General features: G+C 40.6%; 1 protein-coding gene across 3 annotated transcripts in view; it reads right to left on the bottom strand.

Moving 5' to 3' along the window:
• Positions 1-26,143, bottom strand: part of THRB (thyroid hormone receptor beta) — a 372,468-nt gene that overhangs the window by 53,686 nt on the left and 292,639 nt on the right. For 2 of the 3 annotated variants that reach the window (XM_034993640.1, XM_034993651.1), the window contains one exon: positions 19,760-20,020. In XM_034993640.1, coding sequence (XP_034849531.1) covers positions 19,760-20,020 — 261 coding nt within the window. Of the gene's footprint in view, positions 1-19,759; positions 20,410-26,143 lie in introns of all 3 variants that reach the window. The other variant, XM_034993633.1, reaches the window with a different exon arrangement.

Here is a 26,143-nt window from a genome sequence, read left to right as displayed (position 1 = left end):
AGTCAACTCCAACATGGGATTCTGGGATAGGGATATATGACCGGAGAAAGGAAGGTATGAGTAACAGTCATTCAACAAACACCTACAGGGTGTCTGTCAAGTGCAAAGCAAGGAAGTGGTGGGAGCAGAGAGCAAAAGTCAATCAGCCCCTGCCACTAAGTAGCTCAGTAGCACACGTATTCAGTATACTGAGTCAGTGGGCCACCGACATGCAAGGGAGTCTTTTTAAGTGCTGATGATTTAATTTTTTTGTTTTTAAAGATTTCTTTGAGAGAGAGAATGAGCAGGGGGAGGGGCAGAGGGAGAGGGACAAGGAGACTCCCTGCTGGGCTGGAAGCCACACATGAGGCTCAATCCCAGAACGCTGGGATCATGGCCTGAGCCAAAGGCAGACACTTAACTGACTGAGCCACCAGGCATCCCAAGTGCTGATGATTTTGTAAACATAGTAAGGGAGCCACTGATCAAGGGAAGAGAGCAAGCAACAAATGAGACAGAACAAGGGAAGAAACCCAGGCCGACCCCATGGATGTTTAGTAATAAGACTCCTCAAAAAATTGCAACCGAACTGTAAGACAAGTAAAGGAATGTTCTCCAAATTGGTACATTTGAATCGTGAAAATGAACTGCAACATCCCAAACAGCAGAAAAGTGACCATAAGGAGTAACGAACATAGCTAACATCCTAATAGTGTTTTTACTCTCTGATTAATCTTAAAACGAATAAAAGATTTATTCGCAAGTGTTTTTAAGAACACATACACATAACATTACAATTAACATTTTCTCCCTGCTGAAAATGTCAAAACATTTCATTGGAAGCAGTGACTATTTTCTGAAAACCCCGGGAAAAAGGATCCAGGCCTTATGTTTTTTGTCTGATTTCATTTATTTATCTCAAATTTCCCCAAACTAATCTGAAAATTAACCTTTCAATAAAGCAGTTTTCTTTCCTGGCAAACACACATGTTCCGAGGCCTCTTTTTCTGGTTCGGAGCTACATGGCGGATCCGGCCAATTCTGCAGTTTGGCCAGTGCGTTTCCTGGCTCCCTTTCTATTTCATCGAAGGCACAGATCCAAGCAATTTCTTGCTTTTCACCAGTAACAATATCAACCAAAGCCAGAGTCTCAACTTCCATGCCAAAGGAACACTTAGAAACAACTTCCAGAAATCTCCAAATGTGCTTGGAAAATCAGAGCGTTAAATTCTGCCCCAGAACTGGATATACATACTGCAGCGAAAAGGGAAAGAACGACTCCAAAACCGTTTTTCCTCAATTTTTACAAAACATGTGGAAGACCCGAGAGTCACGGAATTAAAGCAATTCTGCATTCCCTCAGAAATCTTTGAACAGGAAAAAAGAAGGATCAAAGCCTATTTAAGAGAGCTCCCTCCCTAACTTTTTATCTTTTAGAGAAAACAGTACAAAACTTTTCTGGAATGCACTCCTTCTTGTTCCAAGAATGGGGGATGTTCTTTACGTGTAGCAAGTGCGTGAAGCTCTCATTACTGTGAGCTGAAAATGGAGTCCAACACTCACACTGAGTTTGAAATATGGCCCCTCATACCCTGATAAAAGCAATCACAGTGCTGTCACTCGTGATCGATCTGGCATGCTTCTCTGTAAAGTCGATAAAGCAATTTAAACGTATTATGTGTCACAAATGAGGTGAGCTTCGGTAAGATTGTTTTCTTATTTCCCTGGCTGACTACTCTAATTTAGTTACTTAAGGGGAAGCTTGAGAGTTATTTGACCCATAGTGCATCAGACTGCCTGAAATAAACTTGGGAGGGCTTTAATAATTCTCACTAGAAGTGTTCCAATCAATAACAATTTATTATGTAAATACATCTCTGTCTTCGGCTGGAAGGAAATAACCTAAAAGGATAAGACTAACGATATTGCTTGGAAAACCTTGTAGGTGAACAACAAACCCTCAAGGTCTCTGAAGGAGGAAAGCAGCTTCTTTCAGTGTCTTTTCCTCTGTTTTCAGCTGTGTTGTTTCTTTAATAAGGCCGCACATTGACCTCACCCATGCACTTTAAAAAATGTCGATGCCTAGGTGTCACGCTCAGAAATTCTGATTTAATCAGGATGGGGTAAAACGTGAGCATCAAGGTTTTTTTTTTAAGTTCCTCAGGTTATTTCCATAGGCAGCCAAATCTGAGAACTGCTGTTCTACTGGGTCCCCAAGCATGGCCCCTTTACCATGCCATGGGCATCCCCCATACTTAACTTTTTCTTCATTTGCAGTTTTGCTGCGTATTTCCCTTAGTTCTTAAAAATTCACTCTCCACACCTCGACCTAACTTCAGCTGTCCTTGAGTTGTCTGGTTGAGGAGAGGGGATAGGCCAAGGAGAGAGACCGGGAAAGAACTAAATCCAAGGAAGTGTGATGTGGCATGGGAACGCCGGAAGAATCTGCCTAGGGAGTTGGGCATAGCGTCATGGAAGAGGGGACCTGCGAGTTGGCTTTTGAAGAGTACACAGGACTTCAACAGTGGAAGCCAGAGATATGAGACTGCTGAGCAGAAATATCTTGGGGAGAGTGTTATCAATGATACTTGCAAGAAGGCACATAAGGAAAGATAATTAATAAACATGAAATGTTTATGCTAGCTTCTACTCCAATAACTTTTCTTTCTTTCTGCTTTAGTAATAGAATGTCTAAGTTTTAGTTGTGCAATAGCCTTTGGGAAGAGACTTCTGTTTCCCAGTCTCCCTTGCACCTAGATGTGTCTGTGTGAAAAACTTCTGGCCAGTGAGATGTAGCAGAAGAAATGTTGTATGGCGGTTTCTACAAGACTTAAAAAACAACTGGTGCATACTATTTGCTTCTTCTTTGTTCCTTCTTCTAGCTGCTGGAATGTGGATATAATGGCTAGAGCTCCAGCCACCATTTTGGCCCATTAGAATAACTGCTGTACTCTAGATGGCAGAGGAATAAGCTGGAAGGAACCTAGGTTGCTGAACCTAGAACTGCCACAGAACTGCCATACTAGTCTAGACTGCGAACCTCTGTACTTAAAAAAAAAAAGATTTTATTTATTTATTTGACACAGAGAGACACAGCGAGAGAGGGAACACAAGCAGGGGGAGTGGGAGAGGGAGAAGCAGGCTTCCTGCAGAGCAGGGAGCCCGATGTGGGGCTCGATCCCAGGACCCTGGGATCATGACCTGAGCTGAAGGCAGACGCTTAACTGACTGAGCCACCCAGGCGCCCCTGCACTTTTGATTTTTTTTCTCAAGAGAGAAAAATAAACTTTTTCATTTAGGTAACTGTCTTCTCTTTTGTAAAATAGTGATAATTGTACCCACCTCATCAGTTATTGTGAAGATGAAGTGAGTCAATATAAGTAAAGCATTTAGAACAGTGACTGGCATAGTAAGTGGATATAATTATGTAAATATAGTAATTGTCATTATTGAAGTGCCTTAGGCTCTGTCTTGGACTTTCTTTTTTGAGTCTATATTTTCACTCTAGGTTAAGAGTCAGCAAGCTTTGGCTGACAGACCAAACATGGGCCACGACCTGCTTTGTAAATAAAGTTTTATTAAAATACAGTCATGCTCATTCATTTACATATCGTCTATGGCTGCTTCTCTATCTACTCCGTGCTACAATGGCAGAGTTGAGTAATTGTAGCAGAGACTATATGGCTTGCTGAAAATATTTAGTATGTGGCACTTTAGAGAAGAAGTTTGCCAGTGTCTGTTGTAGGTGATCTCATCCACTCTAATGGCTTTCAATAAATAGATAAATGACACCCAAATATTATGTCTCCATCCCAGATGTCTCCTCTACAACCAGAATCTGCTGTCCAGCTGTCAACTTGACATGTCCATTAGCACACCAATAGGCATCTCCAACTTCATTCTTTCTAAGACCTGTTCCTCCTGCAGACTTCTCATCTAGGTACCACCATCCACCTGGGGGTTTAAGCACAAAGCCTTGTCATCTCCTTGACTCCTTACTTTCCCTCACTATTTACCTCCAACCTAGAAGTAAGTTCATTGGTTCTTCCTCCAAGATATATACTACCTTAGAGGAAGGGAGGGAATTCAGGGGACTTGCCCAGGCCTGGGATTTGACGCTCCCCCTTAAGAATTGATGTAAAACCTTGAGTCCGTGGGATCATGCACAATTCAGACCATTTTGGAACTTTTTACTTCCTCAGTCCCAGGTACATTAATTAGCATGAGTCATTCTCCCCTTGATTATTTTGACTGTGTGATCCTCATTAGGTGGACACTGTGGCACTGGATTAACATTCAGATGATGTTTCCAGAGTGGTCCACAATACCAGTCTCAAGAGACGCTTTGAAGGAAAAGGCAGTAAAAAGAGGTTCTGTGGTCAAATGAGTTTGGGAAGTATGCATTGTGTATCCCTCTCTGAGAGAATCTCAGATGAAAACTGTCGGACTTTGCATGACCTCACATGACTCAGCATTTCCCAAACACATCTGATCATAGAACCCTGTGTATTTTCTAACATCTGTTACAAGTGTTCCATGAAACATACTTTCAGAAACACAGAATTCTGTTCTGTGACTCCATTGCTGGAGGGAAGGCCATTCGTAGGGATAGATCCCCTGGAAGAGTGGTGTTTTTCTTAGATCACACACCAGGGACAGAGAGGAGGAGCCTGGGAAACTGCTGAGGGGAGTGTCCTGGTTTTGGCCTTTACTAAGGAGGAAAGCTCCTGGCCAGAAGAGGCAGGCCGGACACAAGGTAGTGCAAATCCTAGGTGATCACTGCACAAGACTGGGGCCTTTGGGCTCTGCGACTGCATCTGTTTGGTAGGAATAGAAACACAAAGCCCTCTTCTTTTCAAACAACTTGTACTCTGACTTCATTTCTAATTTGCTTTTTTCTCCTTTAGTATTTGACAAAAGCTTTTTGATAGTGCCGGCCTGTTACAGCTCTATGAAAGGATACTGAGGGGAGGCTTTTGTTTGCAATCCATCATCAAGCAGAATGCACGTTTACAAAAAATGCGCTGAAAATGTGACAACATGGTTTACTGGCATACAGGGAATGGACTGCGATCTGGGTGCACTGGGAAAGAAAGGGCCCTGAGGAGAACACTAAAGTGGGAACAAGATGCTCCTGGGGCCCAAGATGTTGGGAGCAGCCCCAGTAACTGAACTGAGAGCTGTCCAAGGAGAAGGAGGTTCTCACAGTGCAGTCGTGGTGACTTCCTTAACTTGGACACTCTTTCCAGGCCTAAGGTCTGGAGGTCGCGTTTTACTCTATTAAGGTGGACCGGCTATCCTGGCACAATCGTGCAAAAGATACCACAGACCCTATTACAATAGCTTTCTACTAGATGAAATATGCCGATTTATAGAATTGAGTGGGTTAAAGCAAACAGCCCTTTGTAGTTCCACAAAGACTGTAAAATAGACTCCGCAAGCCTTAGATCAGTGGCTCTAAAAGTGTGGTTCCTGAGCCAGCAGCATTTGCATCTCCTGGAACTTCTTATAAATGCAAATTCTCCATCGGTGCCCCAGACCCACTGAATCAGACTCAGCAGGGTGAGGTCAGCAGCATACGTGGAGACATGGCCTCCCAGGGATTCTGTTGCAGGCTAACGTTTGAGAACCAGGGTCTAGACCGAATGAAACATGTAGGTATACAGAAGTGAATACAGACAAGCCTCCTCATGGCTGGGGTGTTGAAAGAGAAGGAAGGCTTCTGAAATAGATTGTAGACCAATGTTATCAGCATTGAATTCCTCTCTTTTCTAAGCCAACAGGGGAATGTTCGCTCTTTTCCATGAATGGACTTTTGATTCAAAAGCAAACCTTTAATGGCTAATATAGTCTGACGAAGTTTGCATCATAGTCTAGAAAACATCCAATAAAGTTTCAGTTTGGTGTGACTTTAATTTGAACACTGGCTAAATAATAATGATGAGGTCTATTGCATGTTATCTTCATAACCAAACAATACCACTGGTGGTGAAGATATTTTCATTCATTTTAAAGAGTGGAAACTGAGGGGTTGGTTTTCTCAACCTTATGTAACTGCCAAGGGAAGAAGTTAGTATAGAGATTTTGGCTCTTGATTTGCTATTCTAGAACTTGCTTGTCCCATTTCCCACAGTACTTTTCTAAGAGAAAATTATTTATAGGTTTTGACACAGATTCAAGGTCGCTGTAATGATTTATCTGTTTTTCCAAAGATGAGCTTAATTTAATGCCTCTATTTATTTATATATATTTACCTCTACCTCTAGGACAAAACCTCTTCAATATTTTACGTTTTTATGAATATCATTTATGCTTTGCAAGAATATCATATGGCCCCTCATTTTACGTACTCTTTAATTAATGAAAGCAAGTAGATCCATTTTGACTTAGTTTAATGTGTCAAGATGATTATTTCATTGTAATTCACACTGATGGACTTGATTTGAAAAGTTGAGTGGTTGTTTGAGTGGAACGGTTTTGACATTTAACAGCTATAGTATACTTTCTTTATTCCAGAATAACATGTCAGAGATTAATTTTAAAACAAATTTCCCTAATAATAGGAATAATGAATGAATGATTGAATCATCTGCATTATACTTTGCTTTTTCACCTTTAAGAACAACTAGTGCAAAATTGAGGCTCTGCCACAATTGATGTCGTTTTCAAAAGATTTATTCTTTGTTCATTAAAGGCTCCATTCTTACACCAATACTTAAAAATGCTGTGAAGAATAATGAAAGGTAAAAAGTTCAAACGAAGTAATGCTGCATGCTACAATGTGGATGAACCTCAAAAGCAATATGCCAAGGGAAAGATCCCAGTCCTGTTGTGTGATTCCATTTTTGTGCGGTGCAGTAAAGGCCCATCTGCAGGGACAGAAAGTAGATGAGTGGTTGCCAGGGACTGGGTACAGAGAGAAAGAGTCACTGTAAGTCAGCTGCAAGTTTCTTCAGGGTGATGGAAATGTTCTAAAATAAGATTGTGGTGATGATTGCAAAACTCTGTAAATACTCTAACAATTATGGAACTGTACACTGAAAACAGAGGGATTTTATGCTATGTAAATTATATCTTAAATTATATCTTAATAAAGCTTCATGAAAATAGATGCGGGTTTATGAATAGCTTGAGCTAATTAAAACTGATTATCAAAATAAAAAAATTTAAAAGTTCACGTCATTTACATATCAATACCATATACAAGAGGAAGACAGGGCCTTCCTCTGAAATTTGCAACCCAACTAAAAAGACATATCAACAAGCAGAAGACAGTATCTGACACACCAAACACTTCATGTGTTAAGTGAATATGGAGTGAAGTGGAATTTTACTGTTTCCAAAACAGCATAAGTTAAATTCTTTATTAATCTTCTCTAGGACAAATGTCAGCCAGCCAATAGAATTTTCATTATTGCTTGGTCATCAACAGAGTCATTGCGTATTTCAAGTCTAGACCCAAAGCTCGTCCAACATGTCTATTTGGAAACCCCATGCTGGAAGCAGGCTCATTGAACTTCAGTCAACACACAGTGCAGCACGGGGCACACAAAATACACTTGAGAACATTTTTGGTATAGATCAAGGTGATCTCAACCTCCAGTGAATTACACAGGCATGTTCCGAAGCTGTAGTAAGATCGGGTAGCACCCAATAGGTGCTCTAGTATAGTAACATTTCATGACAGCATGAGGAAAGAAATGACTCATTCTGAGGGCGAAAGGAGAAACAAGCACAGAGGAAGTGATATGTGAATGGGGCCTTCATGGAAGAGGTGAACAAAAGAGGATTGGTAAAGGAGTTTCCAAAAACTGGATTGACTTCATGTCGGTACCCTGAGAACCACATCTAGAAATGGTGAATTGAAGTTCCTCATTTTATTTCAAATGTCAAAATAATCTAGAAAGATACATAGTAGGTATCAAGATTAACCAAAGGTACATTCCAATCTTAACTGTTTTGTCATTTAATAGGATTGGATTGTGGAAAGAAAGGAAGGTCCAGTTAAAACAGAAATGAATAAAGAGGCAGCATCTATGTGTTATCCTCGGAGGTCTTCAGACTGCAGAGAATCTGCTTTCTATCCCTACTGCAAAAAAAAGGTGTCCCCCAGGGAGGTATCATACTGTCGTTCCAGCCTTAAAAATCTCATAGGTGACAGAGAAACCAATAACTTTGACTTTGAGACATTCATCCTTAGGCTGTTGAATGGATGCTTAATAGGTGGGCTTCTAGAAAATACACTTTCTTCCAACCCTGTGAGATAATGAGTGAGCTCATCAATAAAGATAGAAAACTCCTCACATGAACATGTAGGCCGTTTGGAAGTTTGCAAACCATTTCTGAATCACACACTTAAATTTTTATAGGAACAAACATCATGGGGTACAACAATTTTTTTTAGGATTTTTGCCAAAAATACATAATCTGATTCTCATCATGAGGAAACATCAGTCACACCCAAACTGAGGGACGCTCTACAAAATCACAGGCCTGAATTCTTCAAACATGTCAATGTCATGAAAAAGAGAAAGGTCGTGACACCCCATTACAGATTAAAGCAGATGACAGAGATGCAAAAGCTACATGAAATACATAATCCTGGCCTGGGTCCTGGATCAGAAACAGAACTGACATGAAGAACACGTAGTGGTGGCCTGGACCGGCCCTGTCCAGGAGGGATGACACCCATGAAAGCCTCCAGGGACAATTCTTTCTCAGCCTCTACCTCCCCTCACGGAGACAGTTTGTGAAATTTTCATAAAGTCTGTAGATGAGATAATAGTAGGCATCAATGTTAAACTTACTGATATTGAGAACTGTACCATGGTTTTGTAGGAGAATTTCTTTGACTTTAGGGGACACTCCAAAGTATTTAGAGTTCAAGGGATATGATGTCTGTGACTGACTCTTACATGATTCTGAAAAAGAATAATCTATATATACACAAACAGATGCAGACGTACATTCACACACGCACTGTGATAAGGCAAATGTGGCAAAGTGTTAATAACTGGTGATTCCAGATGAAGGGCACGTGGGAGTTCTCTGTAGTATTCCAACTTTTCAGTAAAGCAGAGAGTACTTTAAAATCACATATAAAATGGAATTTATAGGTTTGCCTTAGCAGATCTTCCAAGAAAACACACAGCTCAAACTTGAAGATGGTCCTTTTCTACCAATTTCGTTTTTCCAGTTCAACTCTTAAACGCAGGAACCAGCTTAAAAGGTAAGCAGATTTGCAATAAAACAACAAACAAAATCAAACCCCCTCCATTCATCTAGGAAAAATGTGTCAGATTGATTTAGTGTTATATATATATTTTTCCTTTTTAGTGGTGATCACCAGGCTTATATTCTTGATATTCCAAAATTTCTTCTTCTTCTTCTTTCTTCTCCTTCTCCTCCTTCTCCTTCTTCCTCTTCCTCTTCCTCTTCTTCCTCTTCTTCCTCTTCTTCTTCTTCTTCTTCTTCTTCTTCTTCTTCTTCTTCTTCTTCTCCTCCTCCTCCTCCTCCTCCTCCTCCTCCTCCTCCTCCTCCTCCTTCTCCTCCTCCTACTCCTCCTCCTTCTTCTTCTTCTTTATCATAGAATGAACATTTGTTTCCATTGTTTGGGGAAGAAATAAGACTTAAACATAGAATGATCACTTCAAAGGAAAGTTAAGAATGAACATATCATGTGTAACCAGGAAGGGATAATAAGAAAGCACTATTCCCCGGGTTCAGCCATAAATATTAAATGGGATGAGCCCATTGCAGATACCTGTTTCCCTGGAAACCATTCAGTTGAAACTCCTGCAAAAATTAACATGTATTTTTTTCCCTTAAAGGGCAGGAGCTTCTTTTACTTACACATTTTTGACCTTTAGTTTTATATCTTAGGCTGATTATAAGAAGTTCTTTCCAGGTCTAGGCAAACAAAGAGCAAAATAAGTATCTTTTCATTAGGTCTGAGGCTGGGCTTTATGACAGTATGGCTTGTATAAACTGCACGTTATGGGGTAACTATGGATATTTGGTGTAAAATTTGCTACTCACCAAATACTGCCATCTAGACTAGTAGACCATCAACCCACACACAGTATTCAAACTCAAATGCCAAGTAACTTCACAGTATAGACAATTGAATTAAATAGTCATATTTGCAAGACAGTTCTATGTTTTAAGAGGCAGTGAAGTTTAACAGAGTCAAGTCCCTTGGATAAGTCAATACTGGCAAATATCATGGGGATAGAGGTTTGCCAAAGATAATAATTCTGTATCAGATCAATGCCATGGAGGACGGCTTTGGACCATGGAGGATTTTTGACTCTCATTTCCAAAGCTCAGTTGATTTTAGGTTCCTGGTATTTTTGCAGTGTGGATAGAGAAGGTGGATCATATTTATTTCAGTTCAAGTCAAGGTGGCTGAATTGGTCCAGAACCTGAAAAAATGATCTCTATATATAGCTCATATTAACATCAGCCACATAGTAAACTACAGAGAGAAACCATCTCTGTGTCAATATAGGTCATACATACAAGTGAAATGGCTTCCCAGTGTACTTGCCTATTTTGTCTGCAATGTTACTATTTTTTAAAAAAAATTTTATTTATTTATTTGTCAGAGAGAGAGAGAGAGAGCACACAAGCAGGGAAGTGGCAGGCAGAGGGAGAAGGTTCCCCGCTGAGCAAGGAGCCCGAGGCAGAACTCGATCCCAGGACCCTGGGATCAGGACCTGAGCCGAAGACAGATGCCCAACCGACTGAGCCACCCAGGTGTCCCTGCAATGTCACTATTGTGCAGGTTACCCTTGGTGTGGAGTCTCTACATCTCCAGGGGTACTCAGACCCAAAGCATCTGCCCTGGAGAGGTAAGGATATACTGGTCACCAATACTTTCAGAGGAATAGGCTTATTGTGGAGCATGCATATGTTTCCCGAAGCTGACAGGGGTTCTAGAAGCCCAGACTTACTGGGGAATTGAGAATGGGCATCTTCATAGCCCAAAGTCTTCTGTTCCTGGGGGAAGCTGTCCACCAAGAGAAGTAAGACCACTGAACAGGACGGTGAAAAGCAACTGATTGCCCAATTAATCCTGGTGCTGCTATGTTTTTCTGATAATCACAGTTCAGGTTTTCGGGGTTAGTACTAATTTAATCTATTTTGTCCTGTTTTCCCCACCAGGGGAAATATGGTTATTGTATTAGAGAGGTACTTTAAAATGGAATTGTAGATTAATGTCCTTGGTTTCATTATGGGCAATTAATCTCTGAATACATTCTTTGCTGGAGAGAATTAGTGATTTATCCAAGGTTAAATACCTGGTAAATGTCAGACCTAAGAGCCAAACCATGGTCTTCTGTTCTCAGTATTCCCTGTGTGCCTACCAAATGCTAGGGAACATTCCTAAGATTTAATGCGGCAGGCCAGCTATGTAATTTGAGGATTCTTGAAATACTTTCCCCCCAGCTTTACTGAGGTATAATTGACAAATAAAATTGTAAGATATTTAAAGTGTATATTGTGGTGATTTGATGTACACATACATTGTGACAGGATTTCTCCCATCTGGGTAATTAACACATCCATCACTTCAGATATTATGTATATATAAAATTGTATATAAATGTATATAATATTTTATATATAAATATATACAATATATACATACATATGTATATATCTTTGGTGAGAACATTTAAATTCTCTTTTAGCAGATTTTGTTCTACATTATAGTATTATCAATCTTGGAATATTTTGATGGCCCCAGATCAACATGCCACTCACACATGTCCAAATCTGACTGGAACATCTATGTTCAGTGTCTTTCTTGGCAAGGTGACTTTTGTCTTTAGAGCGCTGCATCACAGACTTCACTGTGGGTAAACGCCGCTCCTACTGCCCAGCGCACAACCTGACAAGCACGCACAGTGGCCCGTGGCAGTCCTGCTCCTTATTCCCTCTCTCTCTCTCTCTCTCTCCATCCACTCTCTGCTATCCTCACCCCTTCACGGCTCCTTCCATTCCATTCCTTCCACTGGCATTACTGGACCCTGTCAAGGGAGAAAGGAATTTGACCCAATTCATCCACTTGGAGACGCTAGCGACTTGATAAGATATCCAGCCAGGAGGTTTGCATTTGGAAAGACCACAGAGCACTCAGGACAACCTGTGGGAAATGTCTGGGGAAGGGAAAGGCTTTGAATTCCAATGGTCACCTATGATGTTTTTGTAAGGCAGACTCTCCCAACAGTACTTTTTCAACTTCAGTGCCAGATCCTACAAGTTGACCAGCCACACTGTACCCTATTTTGTCTGATGCTACCTGTTGGAAGCATCAGGGATTTGACTACTGTATCTGTCCCCCCTGTGTCCGTAATATTCCCAGCTTTAGAAACTCCAATCCTGTCAGTATCTCCTTAGTGGTCATTCTCACATGAGCCGTCTACATGCCTAACATCCAATCTGCTTCTCATCTTTCTAAGCTTCATTTTAAAAATAATACACATAGAATCCCACAATTCTGTGAGAGAGGATTCCCATTTTACAGATGAGGAAACCGAGGCCAGACAGGCTAAGAGACTTGCTCGAGGCTCAGTGGCTGGTAGGAGCAGTGCCAGAATTTGACCTTGGACTTTATGACGAGGCATTCGCTGAAGCCCATGGCTCCTCTCATGCCAGGTCTCACTGCCCTGTACCTTCCTCTGAGCGTAGACCCATATTGTCCCTGTGGCTTAGATTCCTTCCTTGGGGTGCCTGGGATTTCCTTGCCTCTCTGTGTCATGAGAAAGTATAATGATCAAGAGCTCTAGTGTTGGAGCCAGAGTTCAAAGTCCAGTTCAGCTCCTTCATGCTTTTCTGGGTTTCTTATTTAAAATTTTCATTATCGACAGGGTTTGAAAAATATCTTGGTTGCTGCTGTGGATTCTTCTTTCCACTGTTTATGTCCCTACTATAGCTATGTATGTGATGTTTTGTTTTGCTTCTCTTCATTTATGTGTATATGGTTGTCAATGTATTTCAAGGTCAGAAAGGGCGACAAACACTGGAGAAGGGGAGCCCGAGGCTAAGAGAATGTTTCTATTCTAAGAACAGTTATCATGCCGTCTCTACTAAGTGCCAGGCACTATGCTGGGTGCTTTACACGCATGACCTGTCATCTTTACAACAAATCTGAAAGCCAGATATTATGACCCTATTTAAAATGAAGGGGACTGAAGGGCAGAGAGGTTAAAAACACATGCCCTGAGTTGGTATATTTAAGAGCAAGGAGTCCACTTAAGTCTGTCTGACTATAAAGCATATGAGCTTAACTTTGAAAGAAAACCGCACAAGGTATTCATTAATGCATTCTTATTGTACAAAAATCTTGCACGCAGTTGTATATGGAGTTAATATTAGCATTCTCCTTTGCTCTAGTCTTACCTTTTTAAGCTACCTGGTGTTACAGGTTGATGTGTATCCAGGGTCTTTTGTCTATGCACATTTGTGCACACACAGTGATACAGATTTTTAAAACTATAAATGGGAGGGGTGCCTGGGTGGCTCAGTCAGGATCCCCTGCATCATCGGGCTTCCTGCCCCAACTTGTGTGCTCTCTCTCTCAAATAAATAGATAGATAGATAGATAGATAGAAAGAAATATATTTATAAAAAAACCTGTAAATGGGATCCCGCTATACTTAATGCATGGTGACTTCTCTATTTGGTATTCCTAAAAGCACCTCCTTTTTAAAGAACCTGTTTATTTTTCTAGTGGATACTTTAGATATGCCATAGTGTATTTGAACATTCCCCTATAGATGGGCATTTGGAGTGTTATTAATTTTTCAGGAACAAAAACAAAGGTGCAAAGAAAATAGGTGAACACAGCTCTTCATCCCTGTGAGTATTTCCATGGAACAGAGTATTATAAGAGGGACAGCTGGGTCAGAGCATATCTGCATTTTATGTTGTGATAGAAACTGCCAGATAGAAGCCTGTGGTCCATCCCCTGCTCCATGCTGTATCTCAGTGAGAACTGAAGTTGGATTCAGGAGCCTTGAATTTCTGATATTTGCCTGCTTGCCTTTGCTCTGTTTCCAGTTTTTTCCTCCCCTCCACTTCAGCTGATCGCTTTCCTTTCTTTTCTTGCCCTGTATTTCTGTCTGTCCTAGTCTACTTATGGGGTGCTCTTTCCTGCCTTTGAAGTATCAAATCACAGCTCTCTTGCATCTACCAGAAGCTGGTGGGGAGCACTTATTCTCATGTTGATGGCTACAGCTCCTAAAGCCCCCTTGAGGTATATGAATCCCACTGGCGCTCTCAGCTGGGGCCGCCCTCCCTGATCTATGGTGAATCCAGGCAGAGTGGAGAGCGGAGATGGATGGAGCAGATGGTCGTACTAGTGGAAGGGCTCAAGCTTTTTAATCCCCCACCTTCTAAAATACTCCTTTACCTGAAGATGTCCTTGTATTTTACTTAAGGACAAAGATAGCGATCACCCGCTGAAAATGTGAATGTCTAACTTGAAGGATTATAATGCATACAATGACTTGGCTTTACATCTCTCATTTTTAGAACACTTTGCTATTTTGGTAAATGAGAATTATATATCATTTAAAATTGTCATCATTGATTTGATTCATTTTTTCCTCCTTATGAAGAGCATGAGTTAATAGTCTGCCCTTTTGCTGACATAAGATACTGTTTTAAAAATTACTTTAACTTGTCTAAATCTTGGGGACTGGCTTAATAAATTACAGTATATCTATAAACAAGGATAATTTATAGCCAATAAAAGTCAGAATTCAAAAGAATACTTAATGAGAAAGGAAAATGTTCACGATATGTCATTAAGCATTAAAAGCTGGTTAAAAAATGTTATGTCTAGTGTGATTCCAAGTTTGTAAAAAATAGATATGCAAAGAAAAAAGACTGAAATATAATAAAGATTTTAACACTGCTTGTCTTTGGAGGATGGAAATACAAATGATTTCTAAAAATTATTTTTGTTGAACTTCTGGGAAATTCTCAGTTTTGTACATGAACATGGAAGGCTTTTATAATGAGAGAAAATAACTTGTTAGTAAAATTATTTTGCCTTTTTTTTTTCTCCTTGCCTTCCTCGGATCTAAGACTCAATTCTCTTGATATTAAACACAGAACTGACCAGGCTCCTGGGTGGCTCAGTCATTGGGCGCCTGTCTTCGGCTCAGGTCATGATCCCAGGGTCCTGGGATCGAGCCCCATATGGGGCTCTCTGCTTAGCGGGAAGCCTGTTTCTCCCTCTCCCACTCCCCCTGCTTGTGTTCCTTCTCTCGCTGTGTCTCTCTCTGTCAAATAAATAAATAAAATCTTAAAAAAAAATAAACACAGAACTGACCAACAGAGAAAATTCTGTGAGATCACTGGATTGCTGCCCACCTTTTTCTGATGCAACCAGGGAGGTGGGTCAGTCCCTGCCTTTTTTCTCCTACTCTGGGTTCCAGGGTATCAAGAAGGTCCCTGATTGACATTGAGCACAAACATCTAAGTACAGAGGTCTGACTGTTTGGGTCCAGACCCTGCTAGATCCAGCTACAGGGGTGCATGTATCTAACTAGGACCCATCCTTGTGGAACCGGTGGGACCCTGGGGTTCTAAAGAGAAGTTCAGGAAGTCATGAGAGGTCTGCATGAAGGAGCCTCGTGAGTACTTAGAAGAGGATCAGGGCCGCAGCCAAACAGATTGGGATTCTCTGAAGGGCTCAACTCCCAGATGGATGTGTTACCAGGCCGAGTGATTAAACGGAACATCCATTTGGCAAGTAAGATAAACCGGGCCTAAGGAAGCCCAGTCAAGAACGGGGGACTTAGGTGGCTCTCCAGGTACAGTCAAGGAGGGGAAGAAAAATGCACATTCCCTGAGTGTCCACTAGGTGGCAGGCCCTTTCTTATACTAAGAACTGAAGTGTCTGTATTCGCAAGCATTTTCTGATATTCAGGTTTTTAAGAATCACGCAGAGGGCTGGTTAAAAAACACAGATTCTTGGGCCCCTTTCCAAAGCTTCCAATTCAGCAGTCTGGGGTGCGGCCCCAGATTCTGCATTTCTAACAAGCTCCCGATGCGGCTAGTGCCACTGGTGGGTGCACTTTGAGCACCACCAAATAAATATAGCATCTCAGACTCTGGGAGAGAAGGAGGTGGGCAGCAGTAGGATGTGGTCCTTGTGGCTGAGCAATCAGTTCAAACTGTGACAAAGATTCCAGGGAAGGTGTAGTGTGGAGATAGAAGGGTGGCTTGGGTCACCTGCTGCTGGTTGGAAATGGCCTCTGGTACTCGAGCAGATTGGAACTGTGGGCTGTGGCAGAATGCTAAGTCTCCAGAGCTCTCATTCCAGTTAAATGTGTTACCAGTTAATTTCCTTAGAATGACTGTAGCAGAGAGAAGCGCAGTTATATGCAGATTAAAATGAAAGCAGTATTCAGACCCAAATTGAAAACCAAAACATTAACTATGTACCAAAAATAAGCCAAGGGAAAAAAACATCAAGAATTCTATAACGCACGGATCAGTGAGTCTCAAATTATTTGAACTGAAGGACCATTTAAAAATATATCTGGTCCATTATAGTGCAGCACACGGTTCTTTTGCACAAGACTTTTTTTTTTTTTAAAGATTTTATTTATTTATTTGACAGAGAAAGACAGCGAGAGAGGGAACACAAGCAGGGGGAGTGGGAGAGGGAGAAGCAGACTCCCTGCCGAACAGGGAGCCCGATGCGGGACTCGATCCCAGGACTCCAGGATCATGACCCGAGCCGAAGGCAGTCGCTTAACCAACTGAGCCACCCAGGTGCCCTTGCACAAGATTTTTACCTAGCTCTAGCCATGCATGACTCACCAGGCGAGTTTGACAGTTCCTGACTGGTCCAGACCCTATTCAGTGAGGTGAGTCCACTGATCATGTATTTGAATGTCAGCAGTAATTTGCCACATTGCTATAAAAGTTTCTAAAGCTCACTCTTAGTTTCTATATTTGCATCAATAGAGAGGAATAATAACAATTTTTAGGAGGGTACCCATGCACCAACCACACTTTGAGGTGCGCTGATCTGCACCAGCTATATGGCTGCCTGAGCGATGGGCTTACTGTGGAACTTCCGGCAGGCAATCTGTTCTTTCGGCTCTTGTACTGCATATCCTTAACTCTTTGTATCCCTCAGGGCCATTCAGTTCTTATCAAGCCAATTTGGGCTCCTTGGAATGGGGCTAGTTGGATGTACTTTTGGCCTCAATGCGATTGCTTCATGCTCAGACATCAAGGGTAATGTCCTATACAGGGTATGCACTTAATGAACACCGATGGGATGAATGCATGGAATGGTAGGCCGGGACTGAGATATCAAGCATGCCTGGGGGCTGGACAGAGATAGCCAGGAAACACATGCCCGGCGTAAAGGGGCATCCAAACAGAACTCTCCACATGGTGATTTTATGCAGGTGGCAGACAAGCAGAGAAGATGGAGAAGAACCAACTCCAAAAAGAACAAAGTGACTAATCAGGTTATTTCTCTGGCCTCCCTGGTGCCTCACTAAATACAGGCGTCCACTGTGAGTGAGTAAGATTTAGTTTATCAAGCTCATGGGCCATGACAACGTAGGCTTTCCCATGGTATTTTCATGCCGAACCAAGCCATTGCCTCACATTCAAGCCAAGATGAACCCTGCTGGTTACTCTAGAAACTACCGGAGAGGTTTCCCTAGTTGTTTTCCTTTTAATATGAGAATCTTGAGGAAGGACTTTAATGTAATAATTTAATTATGTTTTCTTATTAAACAATTCTCTTTCAGCAAAGGAGAGCTGAATGAATGCAAAATGGATTATCAGCTTGAATCCACCCCAAAACGTCATGCCCTAGCCCACACTCACCTGGTTTCTTCTCCTCCATTCCTTACCAGGCACACAGTGCAGCACAAGCAATTTATGTGACTTAATGATGCATAGCTAATAATACTGATCACAGTAATAATGATAGCTGCTATTTAGAGAGCCCTTAGGAGAGGTACTATATTAAATGCATGCTTAAATACATTATCTTATTTAATTCCATCAATGATCACATAAGTTTGCTCAAGGACAGAGTGGGAGGGCTAGGATTCTAGCCCAAATCTGTGGTTTTAACCACGGCACTACAGTTAGGGTCTTGGGTCCAAATAGAGACTGTTTCCTTTTGCTTTTAAGGTATAACAACAAAAGAAGTATACCGTATTAGGAACTTTGAATACCCAAGGCCAAGATTTCTTGTAAGTGATAGAGGCATAGACAGATCCTATGAATGAATGAATGAATGAATGAATGAACAAATGAGTGAACATGGGTGCCAGCTGTGAATGAATCAAATTTAGTCTGTGAATTTCTTAGATCATGAGGACACTACAGTTTCATGTTGGTGTTTCACTGTTGGCCAAGGACTGACATGGTTTTGATGCTGGTTCATAAAATCTGAAGATACAATCTGGTTACAAAATCTAAGACTAAATCTCAATTATATCTCAAACAAATTTGCACATACACACACACATACAAACAAGTTTGTCTCATATGCTGACTCTTCAAAAAAACGTATTTTGTTCTTTTTCTCAATATCCTTTTCAGTTTCTCAAATCTCCCAAATACTAAAGGTGAGAGGTAGTTCACACGCAAATCTTTCCAAAGAGAACATGTATAGTTTTGACTGCACTCAAATCAGAGCTCATGCCACTATTTTATTATTTTTAGATAATTCTATTTTCAACAGAAACGATCTACACACTCAACTTCTTGGATCAACTGGTAGTTCCAAGGAGCTTTTGATTAAGTGTTTTCATAAAAGTTAAAGGACCAGCACTTTTTTGACAGGATAAATATAATCATGTGCTTATGTTCAAGTTAGAACAGTATGCAAAAGTCTCTCATGGCTCATACATAGGAGTCTTTACAAACTTTCATTAATATATCTTGGTGAGTGATTGCCAGATTTCCAAATACACAAATTAAAACTTTATCATGAGTCAAAATCCTTCAAGAAGAACCAAAAAGACCTTATTTTTCCTCCATGCTAAATTGAAAAACAATGGAAAGTCACATGAACGTGGACATTTAAAAACACAATGAATTTACAAAGCAAACATTTTGGGGCGCCCTAAGACAATAAAGCGATCAGCACAAAGACATCTGTCGGGTGAGGCAACCTGAGGTAAAGACCAGTTAAATCTAATGCAATCAGGAACTTAGTCCAGTTTAACACTTTTTTTATGAGGTGACAACCTCCTAACACCATAATCTTGCCTTTCAGGAAGATGACACAAAGATTTAATGAGTAAAAGAAAACAACTTAAAACCTCTCTTTTGAGCGTGAATTGTCTATTTGGGTTAAAGGTAGTCTTTGAAATCCCATTAGCTACTGGCACAATTGGGAAAAGAGATGTATACACACACACACACACACACACATCAAAGCAAGTAGCTACAGAACGATAGCAATGTCTGTTTCTACTCAGATGCAAAAACAGAGTTAAAGCCAAAACTAACAACCCTCCTGCTAATTAGAGAAATAAAAATGTCTTTTCCCCAAGTGTCCAACGCAACATGCAACTGAAATTAACTGCTTTTCTTTGGGACTCATTTATTTATGTTTAAAAGAGGATTGGGGGATGAAGAAACCTTGCAATGGAACAGCTGGGGAAAACACATGGATACCATACATTGGAATAAATGGAGCTGAGCACACAGTGACAACAGAGCTCTTTTTCACTTGTGGAAACACGATATTATGGTCTAATAAAAACTGGGTTACCTTTACATTTCTTTTCTTCTGTTTGGAAGGTCTGGGCACTTGGGACACTCTGATCGTTCACATCATCATGGTCCAGATGGAATATCGAGCTAGTCCAAGTGGTCTGGATGAGATGTGGTGACGGCTGTTCATTTTTCAATGTGTTGCGCCTCTCCGCATGGCTCTTCCTATGGAGGCAGGCTTCAGACATTCCTACTAGCTTCCAGTCGTGTTCTCGGTCTGGACAGTGCTTTGGTTTGTCCCAGGCTGGAAGGCCATTTTCTGGAGGGTTGAAAAACACGAGATGACGAGCTGTTGGCATTGTCAAGATTTTGTTGAGTTGCAGTTTTGGAAGGCACGTTGTTTCTCAATTCTTTGGGGCTGACAATATTCACATGTACCTCCCCTTGATGGCAGTGATAAGATGCAGAATTTGTCAGCCTTGGGCATTTAGCCACCACAGTTGGATTGCCTGTCGGAGTAATCAACACATTCCCCCTTATTTTTAGTGCCTAGAAAGACATTAGTTCCTCCAATGGAAAGGCTGTATTTTTACCAGTCAGGCTTCCACAGCAATGGCCCAAGAGCAAGTTTACACCAATTTATGTGACTGCTTAGACGATCGTTTGAGGTCTTGAGGGTCAGGGCTGGCCGTGAACACTTTTCAGATCCTTAGGACATAAAACATCCAGGATTCAGCCTTGTTTGACTTGGGTTTTATCACAGGCTGACCTGAGGGGCACCCTGTTACTTAAGTGGGACATGCTCACGTGATTCCTCTGGGAGTGACAACTCAGTCCTTCCTACAACCTTCTACTCTTAATGGCCCAAGACAAAGAGACTGGATCTTCAGATAGAAATTTGTAAACAGTTTCAATGTAGTTCCAAATTGGTGATGAGATCCAATGAAGGAAAGCAGATAGTCCTTTAGTGGGGGGTGGAGGGGGCAAATTAACAGCCCTAATGATAGAATGATAAACCCTGAATCTCTTTGGTTGAGGTATAGGCAGTGAATTATTTATGTATATTGTGGGTTTTTTTTTTTTCCTATTTAATTTAAAGGGAATTGAAGATCTGCCCTTTAGAAAATGGGAAGAAATGGAATAATATAATGCAGTAATATAATGTAAACTTTCTTACACTAACCTTCCCTGGTGGCAAATTTTACCTCCTTGAATATCTTTACTGTACATGGATATAATGTACAGAGCAAAAATGAGCAGGCTAATGTATATATTTGTATATGCATATACGTTAAAAAACATAATCCATCTGGTCATCCATATTTCTGGAAATGCTTAGGCTCCTGTCTGTCAAAATGAGAAATATACAATATAAATAGAGTTCTACTTTTAAAGTGATCATATACAGTGATTGAAAGACTATCATTTATGTGTGAATTCTCCTTTCTGCTGAAATTACCAAAGGAGCATAGATATCCATATTAGAGAGACAAGTCCATCCTGATCTGTGCATAGTATTGGGAATTTTAAGCTGCCTTTCCAACACTTAAAATGATTTTTAAATTATTTAATGCAAGGGCTCAAAATGCTTTAGGTTTTCATAAGCCCCGTCTGTAAATGACTAATTGTCTTCAGTTGTTGTTGGTCAGGATCGTTTCTCTAAAAGTGTGATCTACTCTCAGTCACTTTGGAGGCTGCACTTTCCCTTGAGTCTTCAGGTCACTATGTGGAAATTCTAATACACATACACTCCCTTTCTACTCCACGAGGAGACTGTGAACAATGACTACCAAGTAATAATCAACCCATGATTTCTTTGTCACAGTAAATGGAAATGCTGTGGCTTGAAATAACATGGCCAGTAAGCAATAAATCCATGCAAAAAAATTTCTATAATGTGACAGCTCTGGGAAATAACATTTGATCTTATTCAGACACATACAATTCACCCTATGCAAATGGCTAAGCTAGGCATTGTGTGAGGTCATGAGTTCTTTCTCTACATTATTATATGACATTATTCACTGCCTGGTGAATCAGAAACTCTGGATTCAACCATAGCCAACCCCTGGTGCAATTATAGGCCCCTATTCTCCCTATCCATTAAAAGAAAACAACAGATTAAAATCTTGGGAGATTGTGTTGCATTTCAAATTAAACATATCTATGTAGAATCCATTCAAGTTTATTATCCATGAGGGTTTGAGGTTTTTCTGAGCTAAATATAAAGCTACTGAATGCAAGAGTTAACTCTGGGCCTAAAGAGGATTCATTTTATTTCTACAGACATGAAAAGCCTTCTGACCCATGCATGTTTCTATGATGTCTTCTTTATTTTCAGGGACTCTCTAAATCCTCGGTAAATTGTATCTTGTAAAGCTCTATTTTAATGTGAAAGTTATCACACTATTTTGTAAAGCCTCCAACATTTGATTTTTTCTGCAGAAATTCTTAAAATTTTATTTTATTAACTTTCTTGATCAAACAGAAATTAAGAAACATCCCCAAGGTGGATAGTCACTGCTCCCCAGCGAAAGGAGCTAGTGGCCATGCTTGGATGAGAGATGCTGAAAGGGACTCCACCCAAGGGGACATTCCTCCTTAAAGCACAGCCCATTAAAGCTTGCTCAGCATGTCCCCTGAGTCAGCAAGAGCAGGTATTTCTTCTAAGCAAGGGAGGTTATGTTTGGGGTGAGGCAAGGGATAGGATTGCCATCCATTTTCCTAAGAAAAGAAGTTGAGATGGTTTGGGGGAAAGGGCTTAATTCACAGGAGGCATTTACAGGCTCGTAATTACGGTCTGTAATTCCATTCATGATAATGATATTCAGCTGCTTAATTGGTAGGTTTATTGATTGGGGCACTGCTGGGAAACCCGGGGACTGAGAAGTCTTGGCTGGGTCATGGGAAAGCTCAAGAGGATTTTATTTAAGGAGGATTCTTGATTCTTATCCTTCCAAGAAGAGGGAGACACATACAATTCCCATTCCATTCCCAAGGAGGGATAAGATACCCACTATACCGAGCTCCTTAAATTCTGCCTACTGAGGATGCTGTTGTTGGTGAGAACTGTAAGTTACCTCCACATGTGTTCACTTGGCAGTACTGGTTTTCAGGGATATCCTGATATTTCTTTGTCTAATGCTTGTATCCCTTGGTTCTCCCCAAACTCAAACCAATGAAGTATGTCTTTGTAAAGAGATTGAAATATTAAAAGATTAAGTCAGTGATTCCCAAACTTTGGTGAGTGACAATTACCTGAGGCGCTATTAAAGAACACGGAGACCAGGCCTATAGAAGTGGGATGGGCCCAGGGCATTTGTATATTTACTAAGTTCTCCAGATGATTCTGATACCCAAGAGAGTTTGAGATCCACAGGGTTAAGAAAATTGAAGGTGGGAAAACAAATTACTGGCAGGTTTCAGATAAGGGTGCAGTGTCCTTCTTAGGCTCTATTGTTTTACACAGCCTTGAAGTAAATTTACTTTGTAATTAAACAATTCATCAATGTTTTGGGATCAACTGTGTGAAGATTTAGAAGTCAGATATTATGAAAAGATGCTCAACATCACTCATCATCAGGGAAATGCAAATCAAAACCACAATGAGCTATCCCCTCACACCTGTCAGAATGGCTAGACTAAAAAACACAAGAAACAACAGGTGTTGGCGAGGATGTGGAGAAAAAGTGGGAAAGGTGCACTGCTGGTGGGAACGTAAATTGGTGCAGCCACTGTAGGAAACAGTATGGAGGTTCCTCAAGAAACTAAAAACAGAATTGTCATATGATCTAGTAATTCCACTACTGGGTACTTACCCAAAGAAAACACACTTATTAGAAAAGATATAAGTACAATATATTACTTACAATAGCCAAGATATGGAAGCAACCTAAGTGTTCATCGATAGATGAATGAATAAAGAAGTGGTGTGTACACACACACACATAGGAATATTACACAGCCATAAAAAGGGATGAGATCTTGCCACTTGGAACAACATAAATGGACCTAGAGGATATTATGCTAAGTGAAATAAATCAGAGAGCAAACTGATGGTTGCCAGAGGAGAGGAGGGTGTGGGGTGGGTAAAATGGGTGAAGAGGAGTGGGAGGTACAGGCTTCCAGGTATGGGATGAATAAGCCATGGGGATGAGAGGTACAGCACAGGGAATATAGTTGATGGTATGGTAGTAGTGCTGTGTGGTGACAGATGGGAGCTACACTTGTGAGCAGAGCAGAAAATGTAGATTTGTCAAATCACTATGTTGGACACCTGAACTAACATAACATTGTGTGTCAACTCTATTTCAATAAAAATGTCAGATATTAATTGGATGTTCTCTTATAGATTGGGGGTATGGATATAAATAAATGTTCACCCAAAAAGTCTGTTGTCCTGGGCATTATCTGGGACACAATGTGCACAGTAGTAGAAATACATTTTTTTTAAAAGGAGATTCTACAGATGATCATGTTATTCACATAAAGTATGAATCTTTGCTCTTTAATGGATCCCAGCTAATACCTGGCTTTTGATACTTCATAATTCTAGGCATCAAGACAACCAATTTGTCAGTTATGATGCAAATTAATAACAAAATTAAAGGTAATAACTAGATATGAACATGTGAACTGTTACTAAAATAACTAGACGCATCCTGGCCTGTTTCTCGAGAGAGTTTAGAATCGAATGATTGAATTTTTGTTAGATGATTATAATTCTTTTGGCTTTGAATGACACAACCCCAGTCTACAAAGTTATTTTGCAAAAAGAAACAAACCTAAATCTCATTAACATAATTATGAACAACCTATCTCTGGAAATTACATTAAATATGATAGAAAAGAAATCCGTCCATCAAAAAAGGGAGAATTATATGAAAATATTCAAGTATTTCAGGACACAAAAGCGAGCTGATACCTTAGAAATGCAATAAGGCAAAGGAAATAGGCTTATGACCAAGTGGTCAGAGAGGGTCAGCTGAGTGGGCTGGAATTTCATGGCACTCATTATAGGAGTGTTTAGTTTGCATTAAAGGCCATTAGTTTTAGGCATTGAGACCCAAACCATACTCTGTATTAGGGGGATGTGTATACGATATGCTTTGCAAGCCCAGGGAGTGTGTAGAATTTTCACTGGATAGCTCAGGCTATTAGCATGATGTCTCTAATTTCCATTCTAATTTTTTACTCAGGCCCATAAATTTTAGCTTCACCGAATTCTCAGACTATGTACATATCAACTGATTTTTATTTGTGGAGTCACGCAGAAGAGGAGACTAATGTTTGGCTGAGCATTCACTAAGGGCCAAATCCTGAACTAGATACTTTTATTCATCTTCATGAACATCCAGGGAAGTCCGTAGTGAGACACTGCTTGATTTACTAGGAACCTGAAATTCAGAGAAAGCACTTCATCTACTCTTTCATACCTTTTGTGCTGTTAACAGATATATTATCATTATTTGCCTTAGTTTGATGAGTAGCCATTAGCCTATTAATAGGTATCATTTTGTCAGTTCTTTGGAAGTTCTTTATCAACTATGTTTATTGTCCCATTCAATTTTTTCAGTTACTCATTTATATTCGCAACTGGTCTGCCCGCTTTCACTCTGAGCCACCTACAACCCACTGTTCATAGAGTAGCCAGAGTGAGCTTTAAAAGTACATTTCAGAACATGTCTCTCTGGTGCTTACAATCTTCTGATGACTTCCATCAATATTGGAATGAGGTCCTAAGGCCTTACTGCAGCTTGAAATGCCCCAAGGGATTTATCCCTAGTCCATCCCACCGAGCCTCTCTCCTGTGGCTCAGCCCCTTGTTCTCTGTTCTCTGGCCACATGGGCTTCTTCTAACATGTACTCATTCCCATCAGTCTTTGCAGAAGCTCCTCCCTAAGCCTGGGGTGCCCTTTCCAAATCCTTCCTCACCTCCTCTTGATGTACCAGGAACAATTACCGGGCTCCAACCCCACATCCCCTTTTACCTGGAGGTTGGATTTTCCCTTTTATGGAACATATCAGGGTTGCATTTCTCAAGGAAGATAATCAAAAGTAAAAGTAAGGGGTGGGATCCCTGTACTGCCCTGGAGGTGGCTCTGTTTCAGTGGAGAGAGGAGAGGGCTAGGTTGGAAATCTGAGTCCCACTCTTCCATGTAACGGCTGAAGGGTCTAATTTTGAAAATCACTTCCTTTTTCTAAGCCTCCGTTCTCCTCATGTGTAAAGTGGCAATATAATATTGCTCATGGGATTTCACCCCTTTTCCACCACCTTCAAGGCCAAGATGACTGTGTAGGTTTTCTTGAACCATCCATCCACCCTCTGAACGTCCATTAACACTTTCCATGTATCTCTCTCCACCCATGTTCTACTCCATACCTCATGATCTAACCATTTACATACATCTTTTCTTTTCTTTTCTTTCTTTTCTTTTCTTTT

The sequence above is a fragment of the Mirounga leonina genome, unplaced genomic scaffold, assembly GCF_011800145.1.
Source record: "Mirounga leonina isolate KUSES-001 unplaced genomic scaffold, KU_Mleo_1.0 Mir_115, whole genome shotgun sequence".
NCBI classification, from domain to species: domain Eukaryota; kingdom Metazoa; phylum Chordata; class Mammalia; order Carnivora; family Phocidae; genus Mirounga; species Mirounga leonina.
The sequence above is the reverse complement of the archived record's forward strand: the minus strand, read 5'-3'. Positions and strand labels throughout refer to the sequence as shown.